Source organism: Silene latifolia, chromosome 4 (genome assembly GCF_048544455.1).
Source record: "Silene latifolia isolate original U9 population chromosome 4, ASM4854445v1, whole genome shotgun sequence".
Lineage (NCBI taxonomy): Eukaryota > Viridiplantae > Streptophyta > Magnoliopsida > Caryophyllales > Caryophyllaceae > Silene > Silene latifolia.
In genome coordinates, this window is record NC_133529.1 from 812,484 (window position 1) to 831,444 (window position 18,961).

At 31.6% G+C, this 18,961-nt stretch overlaps 1 protein-coding gene and 1 long non-coding RNA gene across 2 annotated transcripts; one reads left to right on the forward strand and one right to left on the reverse strand.

Annotated features, from left to right (window-relative positions):
- Nucleotides 1-254: 254 nt before the first annotated feature.
- LOC141652462 (uncharacterized) lies at nucleotides 255-7,022 on the reverse strand. Its single transcript, XM_074459933.1, has 7 exons — nucleotides 6,781-7,022; nucleotides 6,459-6,530; nucleotides 5,715-5,791; nucleotides 4,759-4,888; nucleotides 1,033-1,110; nucleotides 715-816; nucleotides 255-626 (listed from the first exon to the last, which is right to left on the reverse strand). The coding sequence occupies exons 1-7, from the start codon at nucleotides 6,913-6,915 to the stop codon at nucleotides 570-572; spliced, it is 651 nt and encodes a 216-aa protein (XP_074316034.1). The 5' UTR covers nucleotides 6,916-7,022; the 3' UTR covers nucleotides 255-569.
- An 8,222-nt stretch (nucleotides 7,023-15,244) lies between these two features.
- LOC141652464 (uncharacterized) lies at nucleotides 15,245-18,661 on the forward strand. Its single transcript, XR_012547208.1, has 3 exons — nucleotides 15,245-15,572; nucleotides 16,411-16,477; nucleotides 17,001-18,661. It is a non-coding gene; the product is annotated as an uncharacterized LOC141652464 (long non-coding RNA).
- Nucleotides 18,662-18,961: the final 300 nt, after the last annotated feature.

The window sequence follows — 18,961 nt, forward strand, 5'->3', positions numbered from 1 at the left end:
ACACTAGAATTATTCCGTCATTCCGTTATAAACAAGAATTTGTGTCGAGTGAAGAGAAAGAGCTGGACTCTCTACTGTTAGAGTGTTAGATCGACACACAAATGGTGTCATATTTGTTTGACACAGGAAACAAAACTCCAAAACCATGACATTATTACTAATTTCTAATCAAATGGTCATATCATAATAATTTACTATTGTACTTGTGACCGTAATTCGGTTTAACTTTTATGCTTGGTGATACGAATGAACTATTAGTTGGTCGGACGTATATGTTGACGTAATTTTCATTATGATCATTCGAAAACAGTACATTATGTTTTTTTTTTTTAATATAAGGTTGAGGTCGCATATATCAGACCTTCTTACCTTATACTACTACACTGGGGTCTCGGGGAGATCCGACCACCGTTACATCGTCACGACTACTATTTAAGATCTCTTCTTTTTTTCTAAAGACAGAAGAGTCTTTGACATAATTAGACAGGGATTAAATTACATCCCCAAAGTATACCTCTATTGATGTACACTATGGTTCTGTTACAGTAAATAAAAACTACGAGTGTGTGCTATCTCTGCAATGCTTGCTCCTCGTCGTTGGCCTCTTCATCGCGTATTAGAGCATCCTGAAATAACGACAATTAGCCCATTGTTTAATTTTACCCTTAACTTGTAAGGATTATTTATCTTTAGTCAGAAATAGGTGAAACTCACATGGATGTAACGGTGTCGTCTCATACTGTTCTGAAGTGCTGATATCGTCCGAATAATTATGCACATAGGAATAATCACTCCACAACTTCTAAGGATTATTATCTGCAATACAATTTTTACTACAGTAAATATCAAAGCTGTCTTATAAAACCGGTCAAGTACTACCCTGCATGGCTGCATAGATATTAGATAGAAAGGGCAAGGGAATTCTGCTTTTTTATTTCATCTATCTATTTGACCTGTTTCAGGTTTACGACGGATAGACCAGTCTTAAACAAGAATTTGCGAAAAGTAGGAGGAAGAATGAAGTTTACTTACAGTAGCAGGTGAAAAAGGGTAATGAGGTCCTCCAGCCAAGACTTCAAGCATATGTCTCAATAATAAAACGGCAGTAAACTGTAAATAAACCACAGTAAATAAATTTCAGTAAATATTTATTTAGTCAATAAACAACTACAATTGCAGAAATATATGCAAAGGGAGATGCATGCACAAATCAGGCACTTACTCCAGAGTCCAGACAGACAGCATTCACTACTCACTAGTGTGTACTATAAAAATTAATGACCATACAACAAAATTTCCACTAATAACACCAAAACATGTCCAAAAGTCTTGCTACTTGCACTTGCACCCTTTTGCAAGCATGCATAATGAATCTTTGCTCTACTAATTATGGTCTTATTATACACTTTTAACTTTTAAGGGTATAGACCCTAATACCCTATACATTTTTGGATTCTAATTTGAAATCGGACCCGTGAATGCCGTGATACATACAGTAGAATGATGGCTTTTAAAAGATTTTGAAGGAACTATATCGAGGTGATATCGACTGATATAACCAAAATTAGGCCGAATTAAGATTTGAAATTATTTAGTTTAATTTCACCAATTAAAAAGCCGTATTACTTGCTAGTGATTAAAGTCGGTGAATAAAGCTATATCTAAATGATCTAGTCGGTTTCAGTCTTGATCGCCTAATTGGTTGCTAGTGATGTAAGTCGCCTAATTGGCAGGTGTCAGTTAGCTTAATTGGTAAAGTTCAAACCCGACAACATTCACATTGCTTAAACTACACTTAATTTACTTTTATTGTTATCAAAGCGTCTTGCTTGTGACGGACAATATCCGTCACAAGCTGAAGACCTCTCACAATAAAGCAAGTGGGTTGGCAAGTGGGAGGGAAAATGGAGCACCCATGCATATTGCCACTTGCATCTTGTGAGAGGGGCACTATCCGTCTTCAGCTTGTGACGGATAGTGCCCGTCTTCAATGAGATTTTGTGTATTGTTATAAGTTATTACGAGATTGTTGTACACTGTATAACGAGGGTACCTAAAATATAATGCATGATTTAAATATAATTTAACAACCTAGATCTAAGACAATCAAGTGAATCTCTATGTGGAAAATGAATGCACTTCCTGCAATTATGGCAGTGGACAGCTAATAATTAACATGTTTTTGTAGCAAAAAGTTTAGGACAATTGATTGAAAAGATCACTTTGTTTAGTCCAAGAAATTAGTGCCTTAGTTTTAAGGGTGTGTGATGTGTTCTACCACATTAATTTAATTTATTTAATAAATGGAAAATGGTGTGGTACACTGTACACTACACTACACTGTCTTAAGATGGAGCCAAAAGGGAACAAAGTGTGCAAATTTGTGGACCCCATCCCCCTTGATCACAAGATTAAGACATGATTTTGTTTTATTACATAGTCCAACAAAAACAAATGATGGGTTTCACCTTTTTATAATTAAAATTTTAATGGGTGCTCTTAAAACGCACCGCACAAGTTAATCATATAATCTCATTAAAAATGATAATTTATTTTTTAATATTTTGTGAGAGAATCATTGTCATATTTAGATTCTTAATGTATGTCTTTGTGGTAGAGCTGGATCATAGTAAAGACCAGCTCAACCTAGCCAGTACGCAAGCCCACCCTCCAACCTTTTCCACCACCTAGGTCGGGCAAGGGCTACACTTTTGAGAGCGCGGTTTGGCCGCCCACCGAAAAAATGGTTAGGTTGGCCCGACGTGACCAATCTGGCTCACTTTCTCACATGGGCCAATCCTGGGCCGAACAATAGTCGACCCGTTCACTCACAAGGACCGGTTTCGGGCCACCAGTCTGGCTCGTTCCGTTGTCTATCTTTACCTTAGGGCACGCGTTAAAAAATCCTAATACTTTTTTTTTAAAAAATTTTGCTAATTCTAGAGTGTGAGACGAGATTTTTGACTTAGGGAGTATGGAATTGTTAGCTCAATTGAGGTGAAAAAGACTTGGGAGATAAGAAGAAATAATATTGGTCCAATTGTAGAATATATAGAGTGGGGTTATTATTTTGAGTCAATGGGGTGATGAATTAAGAGATGTTTTTGTGATTTTAAAACTCGATAATGTAAAAGTTAAGACTAATTTATAACCATTAATTAAATTCTAACCTTATCTTATCTATAGTACTCTTACAATATACCATCTCCATCATGCAATGGAAGTGTGCCGTTATGTAACACAAATTCTCATTGTAATTGGTCATTTTAAAAAAAATATTAAGCAATTACGAAAGAGACGATTGTGAGAAGTCTTTTTAAAAAGACCGTTACAGGTTAGGGTTTTTAGAAAGAGTTTTTTTGAGAGAGAAGTCTCTTTTCAATCAATGGTGGTAAGCCCCAAAATTGCTTTATTTTTCAATCAATAGTATGCAATCTATTTTCCTTTATGTTTTTGTTTAATTTCCGCTTTCGTTTTTGTTTCGTCTCTCTTTCTGAGGGCTCCGTCCCCGTCTATCGGTGGTGTCCTTCTCTCAGTTTGAGAGCTTTCGTTTTCAGTTCGTTTGCGGTTTTTTAATAAGTTTGAAGATCGGCGTTGTTATAGATCGTTATATGGTTTTACATATTTTGTCCGATTCATGGCTACAATCAATCACGTCAGAAGAAATGGATACTCGTCAAGGAAGATTCGGAGACCCTCTTATGGATGAAAGCCTTTTGCGGCGAATCGATGATAGAGACTCTGTTGCAGTGTTTCATTCTTTGAACAAGAATTTATTTCCTATGGTTGTAATCGATTTGTATCCGATTGAGCTTGGCATATGTTGTAGATGTCGTATGACTTTTTATTAATGATAATGATCTTTTCTCAAAAAAAAAAAAAAAAGACCGTTACAGGCGCAATTTGTTGTGTAACACAGATCTTGAAAATAATTTATTTTTTATTAAATAATGTAAGCTGTTAAAATTAACCAATGTATGATCGACGGATGTTGGACTGATAGGGGTGTGAATTGGTGACACATGACAGAAATAAGGTTTAATAAAATAAATATAAGATAAAATAACATATACTAGCTTATACTCCCTCCACTTTTTTTTGTTCACCCCATTTCTTTTTACACGTAAATTAAGAAAAACTATTAAAGAATGAAAAAAGTAATAAAAGAGTTGTAAGTGGGATGAAAAGAATGATTAAAGAATGAAAAAGTAATAAAAGAGATGTTAGTGGGGTGAAAAGAATGATTAAAGAATGAAAAAGGTAGTCCAAATAAGGAAAGAAGAGAAATGGGGTGAAAATAGATAATTTGCCAAAAAGGGAAAATGGGGTGAAAATAGGAAAGTGGAGGGAGTAGTATAATTGAAAAATAAAAAAATCTAATTGTAGTGCATTGTCATGACATCTATTTCATCTAACATGTCATGGTATGGAACTATTATTTAATGTGATCACGACCAATACCACGAGGGATATGTAAACAAGGCGAAGGTGCGTGTCTTTAGGATCCGAATTCATTATTTTTGCTAATAAATTTGGACAATAATACTCTTGTTAGAAATTTTAAAACATATGACGGAATACAAATTAGGAATAATGAAACGATGAATTAATCTAATTAAACAATTTAAGTACGAAGTATAATCTGAAGGCACACCTAATATACAAAAAGATGGCGAGGTGTTTTAGCTGGTGCCTCATCTAAGACGCGTCTTAAACATATTTAAAATGAACATTAAAATAAAAATTTAGAGTACTTACAACAAGGGCAACTCTTTTGCAATAAGAAGCACTTCGATATGCGGTTGATGTGCATTCCGTTAAGGCTAATAACTCTTCATTTTCAATTTCATCATCATCTTCATCTTCTCTTGGTATTTCCAAACTTCCCCTGTTTCATTTACTTTTACCATAAGTAATTTATTTTATTTAATTTTATAATTTCATATTTTGTAAGAAATAGTATATCGAAATTTAACTTTCAAAGAATTGCTATAGCACATGTGATCATTGAACAAAGTATGCTAATTCGAATAGACCACCGTAAACAGTTAGTCTCCTATAAAATCGTTGTATCGATCGTCATTGTCCACTATACGCCTATACCGTAAACAAATTTTATGGCAAAGGCTACTAACAATTGAGTAGTGCACTAACACCATAAGTCATAGGAAATGATTTCTTTCACTTTCGAAGTATGCAAACGTTAAAGAGCACTAAAGCAGTAATAATAATAATAATAATTATAATAATTAGTAGTACTAGTTAAGTAATTAAGTTATTAAAATAATTATCACTTGCATTGTTGAAGTAGGTAGACTAACTCCTTAGTGATTAGGAATATATTTTATTTGTATATAATAAAGAATTACGCAAACAATTCCCTCTTTATTTTCGTCATGCTTTGATCTTTGTGTTTGTCATATTACGCAAACTAGTTTACTTCCAAGTAATTAATTCTTTGATTACACAAGTTTAAAAATGTGACATTTATCGATAAATAAATATAATAAACTACGTTAAATCGTACATTAAGTGTTTTTTTTTTTGGTACATACATTAAGTGTTTTAATTATTAGGCTAAGAAATATTTAATCGAAACAGAGGAGTAAGTACGATACGTCTAAAGTTCGAAGATGTCTACCTCAATTCGGACTTTCGGACATAACAAAATAAAAAAAGAAAATAACAAAATTAAGAGAAGAATATTAGTTTACCTGATACTGACAACTTCATCTAGTACCACTAACTTCTTTTGTTGTTTAGGAATACTTGTGTATCCTGGTTCGTATTTCTGCATGGAATAATACAATATTTCTTCGTCAAAACTCAAAATTATTGAATTTATCAAATTTATGTTATTAAATATTTATTTACAAAAAATAAATAAAAGGAAAAAATATCATAAAGTGAAAATGATTGCTATCTTAAAATAAAGTAAATCATAATGTGGGGTATCATCATTTAGTTAACCCAGTGCGTTCCCAATCTCGCAATTTGCGGGAGTTAGGAGCCGTTAAGGTACTGGGGCAATAATAATGTTGTATAAACACTTTTTAACAAAATGAATGAATATAAGCTTTACATTCAACACAAAATCTCATTTGAGACTGTCTTAACCTTAAGGCGGTGTCTAACCATGCTATGAATGAGTAGTTCATTTATTAATAGCTATAAGGACGACATTTGTAGGGTAAGACGGTTTTGAGCAAGACTAACCCGAAATTCAATGAAGAATGGAAGATGAAGTAAGATAGAGATAAAGGGAGAAACTTTGTATTTAAGACATTGACATTTATTTTAAAACTGAAGGCAAAGCTATGTTTAAGGAATAATTAATCAATATTCCAAATTTACAAGAAATTAAGAGAGAATTTAATTAATAATCATAAATGAAACAGAGGAAAAAACAGAGTAATAATGAAATAAATTTAAGAAAAAAAAAATGAATTAAAACAAACCTGTAAACATATTTCACAGATTATGTTCCCTTTCTCATCACACCATCTTTGTATGCATTCTCTATGAGCAAACTGCAATATAATAAATCAAACGAAAAATTAAAATTAAAATTAAAATTAAATCAAACTGCAATATAAGCAGACGTTTAAAAAATGTATACAATCAAATGAAATCGAATATAAGTATGAAGTTTCAATGTTTTATTTATATCCAAATTGCATAACAAAATGTATCAATTGATTAATTAAAGGATATAACCTCTTCAATGAATATAAAAGGTAAATAAATGAATAAGACGGAACGAGTAATTTGTAAAAATACCTTGGCAGTTCCAGTGCAAGCACAAGGAGCCTCTAATTTTCTACAACTTTCATATTCAGCTTCATGGCAAATTCTACAATAATATGCATATGAATTTGTATGAAAATCATCCATTAATAATACAATATCTTCCATTATTATCCAATAATAATAAAAATAATTTATGCAATTTTGGGAGCGTTTTCTATTTTATGAATTTTTGGATAGAATTTTGAGACACTTTTTGTATGTGATGTTTGAGGTTTTTGGTTAACTCTTCTCTTATAAATAAGAGAATGATGAAAAGAGGTGTAAGAAATACCCAAAATACCCCTATATTATTATTTTATAATTTTATTGAAATGGACATGTTGGTTAATATTAGTATATCATCCCACTTTGACAATCTTTGGCTATTTCTTTAAGAAAAAAACAATGGAGGAGGATGAGTTGATCACTCATATACCAAATTTAAAATTGGGTGGGAATTGTAAGTAAGTAAGCAAAAAGAAAACTTTCCTCTTTATTTTACACCTACGTAAAGAGATTCATAGCTATGTCACACACTAACACTACTATCTTTACTTTGTTGGTTAGTTATTTGGAAATAAAACTTTTAGGCATACTCGACGATCGACATATTAGGTCATTGTCATTGTACACTCAAATCAATTAAAATATTAAAATTTATTATATTGAGTAACCCGTTTTGTTAATAATAATATAGTCTGATATATATGTTCTTTTTCCTGATAAGACTTTGTTCTTTAAGGCTGAATGGAGTTAAACTGAACTGCAGTGAGCTAAAGAGCTGAATTGAATTGAAATTTGCTGCGATGAATAAAGCTGAAATAAACTGAGCTGAGCTGAACTAAACTGAACTAAAATGAGTTGAAATTAAGTCGAGAAGAACCAGGTCTAAATGAGTGTAGTTTCATTTAGCTAGTAAAAAAATAGATATATATAGTTTCATCTCGAATGAGTTAGTCTGATTTAAGATTGTCTTATTTAATCGAAATAGTTGAATTAGGTTACCCACAAGGCCACATACAAAGGCTTCAACTAATAGTACTCCGTATTTGATTAAGTCATTTGAAACCAAGTAATTTGTTCAAATAGTTTACATTTTGTCAATGGATAAAAGACTTATATCACGCAAGCACGTTACTACATTTAGTGATAAGTCTACTATCCGTTAAACCTCAAGTCTCTCTTATATATTGGTCTTACGATTTCTTCAATTCTCAACTACTCCTACTAAGTTTGGTTACTTCTACATTTCGCATCTTTCATTCTTTGCAAATAACTAATTAAGCGAAACTCATTACTTATTAAATTCTTCTTGTTGTTTTCATATAGATTGATTTCCGTTTAAACTTGTAAAATTATTATAATTGAATTTACGAAATTTTCAAATTTCTAACGTCTTCCCAGATAAATCCAAGTATAAACTCACTTTTACCATACTTAATGAGAATACCTTATGAATATTTCCATATTCAGTTTGTTAATGGTTGCCCTTAAGATACGTTACAAAAACCGACTAAATAGTAAATTTTAAGATAATACAAAGTAATACTTAAGCGGTTTCGTCAATTCTCGAGCCAGTAGAATCACCAAGGTGGTAAAACTCGCACTTAATGAGTAAAACTGTACTACTGCCTTCTCAAAGCACGTTTTACATTTCAATCCTCCGACCTGGTTAAACTTTAACAGTTCTTTATTAGTTGAATTAAGTGCTCATCCGCAACATGCAACTCAAAATTATATAAGAATCGTATGTTCTGGAAGCAGAACAGGTGCACAAATGTTTACTCAGTTGACAACATTAACAAAGAAGGCTCAATAATTGCTAGGTCCCCCCTTAATTCTTAAGCCGGCCTAATAATTTTAAAAATTTAGATTAATAAAATCGTAATTATATGTTTTGGCTAGATCATGCTGTTGATACTGGTATCTAATATATTTTTATTATTACTCTAATTTGATCTTGGTGATGAAGTTCAACGCTAATCTCTTTGCATTATAAGAAACTTTCAATTTAATTTTCTTAATAAAATGGTTTAGGTCAAATGGGATGCTAAAACTAAACAAAGGTTATATGTCATATTGGGGGTGTTTGGTAAACGTCGGATTGAAAAATTTTCAGCATATTCAAGGCTTTTAGCATGTTTGACTCACCAATTTACTATTTTGAGTGTTTGGTAAATGGCATATTGAAAGAGTAGGTTGGAGCTCAATCTACTGTTTTTCAATATGCTGCTCTACCCAGCATATTCACATTAGTAGATTGTGAAATATGAATCCGTCAACAATCTACACATAGATACAACATTCTATTAACCAAAATCTGCTAATTACCAAACACTTCTACTAAATCTGCTAATTGAAATATACTAGTCAAACCTGTTAATCCAATCTATTATTTATAATCTACTTGACCAATCTGCTTCTGCTAATATCAATCTGCTAATTGAAATATACTAGTCAAACCTGTTAATCCAATCTATCATTTATAATCTGCTTGACCAATCTGCTTCTGCTAATATCAATATGTTGACATGTTGTGTACTCCATGGATAATAATTTGTTTTCCTACGAAGTTCACTCACGGATTCGATTTAGGTTAGATCTAATTTGTTTTTTTTTTTTTTTCTTGGCAGCCGAGTTAGCTGAATTTGTTGAATACATATATATACTTTAAATTAAGCTAAGATAAACAAATAATCTTACCATAAGAATAAATATGGAAAAATACCTCTGAACCGACCTCTTTACCGATGGAGTGTGATTTTATTGAACGTAGTTAATACAGGATTTTTGTAGGTTAAATGTCACTATTTAGTACGAAGTACAAATTAAAGTATTTTTCTAATTAAATGAATTTTATACATTTATTTGATATAATAATAAACACAAATAAGGTAAATTTTAATCAAACATTGTCCAAGAGGCAAGGGATTATTACTCCTAGTGTTATTTGAGGTGATGTGATTAATGCTCCATCATTTGTTGTCTCCCACATACAAGGGAAGAAGCCTTCTAATAATATTGCAATTGTGTCATTTGCTTCATATTTAGTTAAGATCACCCCCTCACTCATCTTATTTTCCATTTTTATAGTCTTTCTTTTGAATTGCTAGCTAGGGAGGTAGCTTTTCTAAGAGTGTTAGAATCCTCTAAGCATTATGATTTTACAAGCATTGACACTAATAGAAAATGGTTGATTGATACTTTGTTATTAAGTTTTGGCACTACAATATATATGATTAATATAAAGAGTATATATATTTCAAAAACACGGAAAGATAAATAAAGTTACAAATAGTAGTTATCAAGCTCCTTAAATGAGCATATCATAAATAAATGTGTTCGAAAACAAAAATGGTATAAATCACATATTGCGAGTAGCTGAAATATTGATTATTTCTATGTATTGAGCTACTGGAATATAGATGAATTGGATTATCGAGGTCTGATTATCAAGAAAACAATATTATGTAATACGATTTTTGATAACAATAAAACATGATTGGGTTAAATTCTCTAACCAACAAATCGATTCTTGCTTATTTATTTTTAATTGTGTCATTTCTTATATTTATAACAACCGTTAATTTGTTTAAAAGGAAGTTGTAATTTTATTTTCAATAATGTTATACGTATGTACGACTTTGCTCGTATGTAAACATTTTACGACTTTGCTTATATATAAACATCTATCTTATCTTCACTGCTGCGTAAAAAAAAACCGTTAATTTATCCCTACTATTGAATTACATCTGTATATACATGTGGGCTTTTTCATAGCTCCTGAACTTCCAACTAATAAACCTACTTCCCAAATTTTTAAAAAAGTTTGATTAATTTCATCAAGTGTGTAATGGAGCTATAATTATAACGGCTAGAAATCAAAGAATCAAACCTACTACTCCCACTTTATATACTACATAATACCAGAATTTTGAAATAGTGGGCCGGGAAATGTTAACGTAATTATAAGTTCAATTAGTCTTGCTGAAGACGGGTCGGAACAAGTGACGGATAATGTCACTCACAAAACAGATAGGGGGGACATGGTGAGTGCACCCCATGTACTTCCCTCTCTCCTCTATTTGGGTCATTTGTGAGGGAAAATGGTATCCGTCACTCCAAAGTGACGGATACGTACTGTCACAAATGAGATTTTGTGTTATAAGTTCAATCATACACTACAGTAGACAAAATATAGAGCAAGTAGAGAATGACACAACACAAATACTCTTCTCACAAAAAAGCAGCTCTAACAACACCAACAATCTATGTTTTCTTAAAGCATGACCATATATATAAATATAAATATAAATATATTAGCTTTGCTTTTTCTTGATTTTGTTAAACTACCTACGATTTTTAGCCTTTGCCAAGTTAATAAGTTATGTCTTGCATAGTTGCATGTCTCAATGGAGTAGATGTCACCAAAGCAATCGATTATATAAGTACGATGTACAGTTTCGGTCCCAATCATTTCAATTAAGACGACGGATTGAAGATCTAAATATTCATTTTGTGCTATAGCCTATATTAGTCGTCATGTTCTAGTCAATTGTTATCATTTACCTTTTACATGTTTATTGATACTAATTTTATTCCGTAAATATCTTTATTTACGGAAGTCTGAAAAACTTTGATATTGTTAATGTACTTACTAAGACGAATCAAACAAGATTCATCATGTTATTCTTCCTTTATGAATACTGTCCAAAAAATAAGGGATAACAATTAATCGAGACGGAGGGAGTAACAATTATTTTGTGTTATAGACATAGTAATACCATCACAACTCATATATAGTGTCTAACCTTTAATCAATTACATTCACTAACTAGCAATTAATATGTCTTATTTTTAATCAAGTAACATTATTCCTTTTACACAAGCAATACCTATTGATTTGATTAAGGTATTTGGAAATTATTATTATTATTAAAGTAACTCATGAATGACGTAAAATAAATGCATGTATCACGATCCATATAGTTGAGATTCAGTTATTTGATTACTACCAATTATTATTATTATTTTTAATGATTAGTGTTTTTGTCACACAATATTATTTGTTTTTGGTGCTTATCCAAGTCATAACAACATAATAATTCGACACACAAATTCTTGTTTAAATAATATCCGTTATATATAAAAAAAACGGATCAAGTAGATGAATAAGATAAAAAAAATGTTTAGGAAGAGATAAGAATCTTGTCAGAGTTGTCTCTCCCCCTTCATAGTTAGAGATAAATATAATTGTCTTAAAAGAGACCGATTATTTCAACAAGTATCATGATTCATGATGTATGACAATAAGTCGGCGAAGTTGTGGAATAAAGAAAATACTTAAAGAACAAATGTAGGACCTTTTTTAAAGTTGATTTGGTAAATTTGGGTCTATAAATGTATGGGCGTAATTGGAACTTGGAAGGTGACATGATATAGGGCCATAGGACCATACCCTTGAACTGACTTGGTCTAGGCCCGGTTGTCAGATCCGCTGTTAAGTGCCAAAATTTTAGTGAGGGTACCACCATGCCACCAGCCGTGTATCGATACGATTGTCCTTGTTATGTTGGTTGGGTTCGTCACTTGTGCTCGTTTGTATTGGTGTGGTAAAGTCATGTGTTATAAATTTAACATGATATCAGAGCTCATTATTATGTTTTGGGTATAAGGATTTAAAGTGAGGCTTAATCTGCCAGCTACGTATGATTTACTACATTATTTAGCTCGGTAAAAATTTTGTAAGGTCTTTATATGAGGGGAGTATTGAGAATCGAACTCATGTAATAATTTATCCACAATTCAATGCCGCATTAACAAAATGAGGAGGGAGTGCACTATTTTATAAACAAAGAAGATAGTCCTCCTATCACTATTTGGGGGTTACGAGGAAACCTTCTTGTATTTATGAAGTGTATTTAGATCTTGTTCTTTTCGGCTGGAAGGAGCCGAACTTAAATAAATAGAGCTGAATTAAATTGAACTAAATAACGCTGAATAAAGACTTAATTTGAGAATAGATAAAGCTAAACTAAATAAAATTAAGCTGAACTGAAATTAAGTCAGAAAGAACAAAGCTTTCTTCTTCATGTGTATGACCCAGATAATCGTTTCGTTACTAGTTAGGCCTGAAATTTTTCCGAAAACCTTGATGAGACATACTACCTTTCATGGCTCTTCATGCCATGAGCCAACCCGGAAATTTATTGGGCCGTGCCATACCATGACTCACGGCCCATGGGCCTGGACTCCAGTGTTAAATTCCAAAATTGGTCTATACGATCGTTGTGTTTGAAAGGTATATGGGACGACGATAAATATTTCTCCATCAAGAATTCATGTCAGTTTCTCGTACACTTGTTGCAAGTTCGAATCCTCTATATGATTTACCTCTAGTAAAAAGAATGACGAACACAATGATTCAATCGCTTTAGTATAGAAGTTACCTGGCCAGCGAGTCGAGAATACTGATTCAGTGTAACATTACACTGAGTGTCACCAAGAGCAACCCGGAAACAGGGGAAATTATTGGAGCATTCCCAGAGCCTTCAGTCATCTGACACCAACTAGTTTTAAACCCGTGCAAAAAATGCACGGGTTGTAACTGTATACGGTATCATTGGATACGGGAGCATATAAATGAACGTGGTTGGAGGTAAGTGACGTAGTAGGATCAATATAAACATTGGCGGGAGATGACACTCGGGTTGCTCATCGTCCTGTTCTACACTTCTACCTAATATAAAATAAGATGTGAATATTAGATAATATATATCCACAATTAATTATCTTGAAATTAAATGTATTATGATTATGATAAGAACTATTATTAAAAAAGCTACTCCCTCCTATTCTAAATAACTCTCCCTATTTCCTTTTTCGTCTATTCACAATACTCTCCATATTTCCTTATTTGGCATACATTTATATTTATTTTAATCACCTCACCCCACAACAATACCCCACAATATTCATACTTTATCTTATTTTAATCACTTTACCCCACAACAATCCTTATTTTAATCACCTTAACCCACAATAATACTTATTTTAATCACACAATACATTTCCCCTCTCCAATCTCCTACCCCACTTCAATACTTTATCATATAATACTCCCCTCCCTTAATTCTCGTGCCCTCCATGAAAGGGGAGAGTTATGTAGAATAGGAGGGAGTATTATATTATGAATTTGGAGTTTCCAAAAAAGAATAAAATATACTCTCTCTCATCTACTCTAAAGGTAACATAGACCCACTTTTCCTTCACAAAAAATGGGTTTATGTTACCTTTAGAGTGGATGAGAAGAAGTATTTATTTTTATTATGACTATATTGGGCCAATCCATCTAATTTTTGCGGATTGTATAATACTCCATATATATGGGTCAATCTTAACACTATTGTATTTGTAGTAATACTAATATGGGCCGTGTCAAATTATCCATATATATTTCTAACCCGCAAAAGTGGTAATTGAGCTCCATTACTTTGCCTATTTGTGAAATTAAACCTCATGAGTTTCAAATGTAGTGATTAGACCTCATAAGTTATATAAAAGGTGAAATTAAACCCGTTATCCAAAATCTCATTAGAAATTCAATGTATCATATATAAAAAGTGAAATTGATTATACTTGTTACAAAATATACAAAAAAAATTCAAAAAAATTAATTAACAAAAAAAATCACAATTTAAAATAAATTTACATCAATTAGAGAAGATTTTAAATTATTTTATAAAAAAAATATTTAAATTTTATAAAAGAATTTTTTTCTAAAATTGTTAACAATTATTTAAAAAATATACAGTATATAATTTATTTATTTATTTGAAAAATAGATGAATAATCTAAACATATATGTGCCTTATTTTAATCGTCTAAGTTTTCTTAGGTAACAAAGAAATGTTTTATTAAAAAAATGTTTCCTCAAAAAATATAAAATAATTTTTTTTAATTTTTTTAGAGTTTTAAAACATAATTTTATTTATATTTAAAAATTCGATTTTTTTTATATAAAACATGCAGCTAATTTCGGTGTTCACAAAATCACAGTATGAGAAAATGAATTTCTCATGAGATTTTGATATGGGGCTTAAATTCACATTTTGCAAAAGTTAATCACTCCAATTTAAACTTAAGGGTTGAATTTCACGATTAAACTAAATTAAGGGGCTAATTTACTACTTTTGCCAATTATAACCTTATACTTATACTCCTCCTATTCACCATTTTCTTCCCTATTTCCTTATTCGGATTATTCGGGTTTTCTTCTCTATTTCCTTTTTTGGGTTGATTTGTGTGGTCCAAATTAAATTACATGTGGGGTAGTGTGTTTTGTATGGTCCAAAATCACTTTCTTATTTCTTATGCAAAAAGGAAAGGGGAAGAACATAGTGAATAGAAGGGAGTATGATCCAAAGAAAAGGAGATATATATGCCCTTCACATGTTATTACGAAAACCCTATTTTTATTCTACCACCACTCTATTCATCCAGCCGTCACACTCCCTTCTCTCTCTATGTACTCCCTTCAGAAATTAGTACACAAATTATTACTCTCTAAAATTATTGTATTTGCCTCAATGAATCTCTCTATATTTTCGCCGTCATCAACAGTCAATGATTCTCTATTTTTGCTCTGCTCAAAATCTCATGGTCTTCTATATTTCCGCCGTTTTAATCTGTCTTCGACTATCGATCGCGTGTATATTAGTTTATGTGCTTATATTCCGCCGATCTGCAAATTCATCGTCATAATGTGCGATCGATTTAGTTGGGTACGTTTCTGATTTTCTTATTTCCCATTTTTTTTGTTTTCTTTTCATGTGTTTCGATTCATGCTTCTTCAATATGTTTCTTCATCTTTAAGAATTATTTTTTCATAGATTTGTTTTTAATAGTAGTAGTTTATATGTAATCGCAGTAATTTTTTTTAATCGCGGTAATTGTTGCATTTTATATGATTATTTTATTTAGTAACGATTGAAATTCATTATATTTGATGAATGTGCTATTTTTGTAATTAAAATATATAAAATATTTCTAGGTTAAAATAATTTTTTAATTCCTTGAATTAATTTGTTTGCATGCTCTGTCTTGTCCATTGTTTTCAATTTTCTGGTGAAAGGGTCTGGTTTTTGAGTTTTGGGGATGAAGATCTGTATTTGGGGGTCAATTTTCTGGGTTTGAAGATGGATTTCTGGGTTTCAAACCCAGAAATTCATCATTCAAACACAGTCCTTCATCTCCCAACCCAGAAAATTCATCCCAAACCCAGGACTCTTCAACCCTAAACCCAGATATCTTCAACCCATAACCAGAAATCTACAATCCATTCCCAACCCGTATCCATTCCCGAACCAGTATCCAAACCCTAATCCCGTATCTAAATCCGAACCATAACCTGGTTTCAAACCCGAACCACAACCCGGTTTCAATCTCGATCCCTAACCCGATTTCAACCCGAACGATGACCCGAATCCAAACCCGAATGATGGCTCAAATCCAAATACTAAACGAAATTTATTTTAATACCATGCTTTTTTTTCCCATGATGTAGATTAATTTAATATTTTCATTATTAATGTTCTGATGATTACGTTTAATTTTTTTTAGGTTGAGTTCAACCTTTATTTCTCAGACGGAAATTTTATTTGAGCTATGAAATTGTGTACACTACGAAGTTGAGTATCTTCACCCTTTAGGCTTGTAGTTTTTTATCATATTATTTAATATTCTATTTTATTCTATCTATTTATGTTGTTCCTAATGAGAAGATTTTTGTTTTCGTAGGATGAGTTTCAAGCTTTATATGACACTTGAATTTTTTGTTCCGATTAATAACGATTTTCGACTCTATGAAAGTTTTTGTACTCATTGAGCTTTAAATTTTTTATCATTTCATTTATGGTGTGTTTGAGAATCAAGATTGTATTCTCAAATTTAGATTTGGACCAATTTGAATGTTTGGCAAACCTATTGGATCCCTCCCAAATCCAAATAAGGCTAAAATAAACCCATTTGAAATCCACTCCCTAACCCCCTAATTTCAAATAAATTCTTGTTGACACTCTCTTAATTCATTTATAAGGATTATAGACTTAACAAAGCAAATCTAATTCATTTGCGCCAAAAAAAAAAGCAAAGCTAATTCATTTGTATATATATTTAATCTTGTAATGATAAAAGTTGTGTTTTTTTTGTAGCTTGTGTTCAATCTTCATATTTCACTTTGGATTCTTGGATACTTTCTAATTATAGAAAGATTATGGACTCAGCGAAACAAAGCTAAGTATCTGCAATCTCTATATACTCCTTAAAAATTTCATGGAATTATTCATAATTATTTAATCATTAATCATGAATAGTAGTAATCATTAATCATAATAACTTTTTTCATGGATTGGTAAACATCATTAATCATAATGACTGAAGCATGGATTAGTAAACATTAAAAATTAAACACATACTTGTATTAGTGTCTCTTCCACTATTTCTTCTTTTCTAACCGTTTTTGAAGTGCTTCCTCTTTCCCTGATTTCGATTGTTGTAGTGTATCCAAACCTGATACGACATTTATGGGCAGTAGCATTCTCGTAGCCATGGTTTTGGAACGTTTGAAATCTGCCGATTTTGTAAGTGTAACCCCCGGTTATTTGGTCTTCGAAGCTTTGTATAAGAGGTTTTCCTACGGTTGCTGGAATGCATAATTGTGTTCAGTAAAATTTCTTTTGAAAACAATAAGATTTAGTAAAAATAAAGTGAAGTTTCTTACCTCTTTATCCACCAATATTCGTTCTACTGAGAAATATTCTCCAGCATTTGCTTTCCTAAAGTCTTCTTTCTTCCATTTTTGTACTACCCTAGCTTTGTACAAAGACACATGTTGCTCCTCTTGTCAACTTTGATACACTGATATGTACTGATATGTTATGGCTCTTGCATTGTTGGTATTGTTGTGAGATGTTTGTTGAATGTGATTTTGTGAGTGTCAAATGGCTGATTTTGTGGTGTATTTATAATTTATAATGTTCAAACCATATAATGTTCATATCATGGTTGCTTAGTTTCTCGGTGTTTATGCAGTTAGTAGGCTGATTTTCTGCAGGACAGAATTAGTGTTTGATAAAGTTGTCCCTTTTTTCAGCATGTATTGTTAGTGGGGGGATTATTGTCATTTAATTTATTTTAATTGTTAGTGGGTAGTTTTATGGCAATATGATATGATCTGATATTGTTGTGGGTTGTTTGTGTGGAATTTAATTTAATTTAATAATTTGGCCCTACTGAACATTTGTTTATTTCCAGATTTTAATAATTTTAGCCCGACTCGTAATAAAGATTATTAAATTAGTAATTTTTATTTTAAATAAAAATAAATTCCGTTTATAGTTTTATTAAATTAAATTTATAAAATTAAATTGCGGATAACAAAAAATTGTGTTGTATGTACAGGTATGATTGAAGTTATGAGCTAATGTTACCAAGTTCCGTTAATGGAAGAATGGTTTGTGTCACCGTTTGGAGTTTTTTTCAAATATAAAGGTTTGTTATTTTTTTATGATGACGGTTGGCAGCTTAACTATTATGCCACCCTACTGACGGTGGTGGTTAGGCGACATTTAGTTAACGTTACCTAGTTCATAAGATCTCGATGATGAATGATGAATGTTTTGTTACACCAACATTAGAGATTGTCTACCGTTAGTTTGTAATTTATATTTGGACTGTAATTTATATTTATTGGGTATGTAATTTTTTGTACTGTAATTTATATTTTTTGGTTATGTAATTTTGGACTGTAATTTATATTTTTTTTAATTACTTTTAATTTGGTTATTCCAGCAGCTAAATTTTTTTTTTTTCATTTAATAATTTAAGTAGTCATCATCATGAAATACGGAAATTATCTGGAAATTATAACATTTGCATCATATAAAATAATCATATAGGGATATAATATATAAATGAGGAGAGAGGGTAATTAAATGCAATTTTGAGGAGAGAGGGTAATGAAAACAATTTAGTAGAACGTGGGTCTCTTCCCTCCCTGAATTCCAGCAGCCAATGAGGAGCTTTTAAATGCTCCAGCTTTTATAGATAGGGGATTTGGGATCAAAGACTCCCAAAGATGTCAAGATAGAGGGAATCTGGTATGCACAGCTTG

Coding starts and splice junctions, on each gene's coding strand:
- LOC141652462 (XM_074459933.1), bottom strand. CDS start 6,915: ATGGAAGATATTGTATTATTAATGGATGATTTTCATACAAATTCATAT. Junction 6,531..6,780: donor CTTGCACTGGAACTGCCAAG/GTATTTTTACAA, acceptor ATTATATTGCAG/TTTGCTCATAGAGAATGCAT. Junction 5,792..6,458: donor TCTGTGAAATATGTTTACAG/GTTTGTTTTAAT, acceptor TATTCCATGCAG/AAATACGAACCAGGATACAC.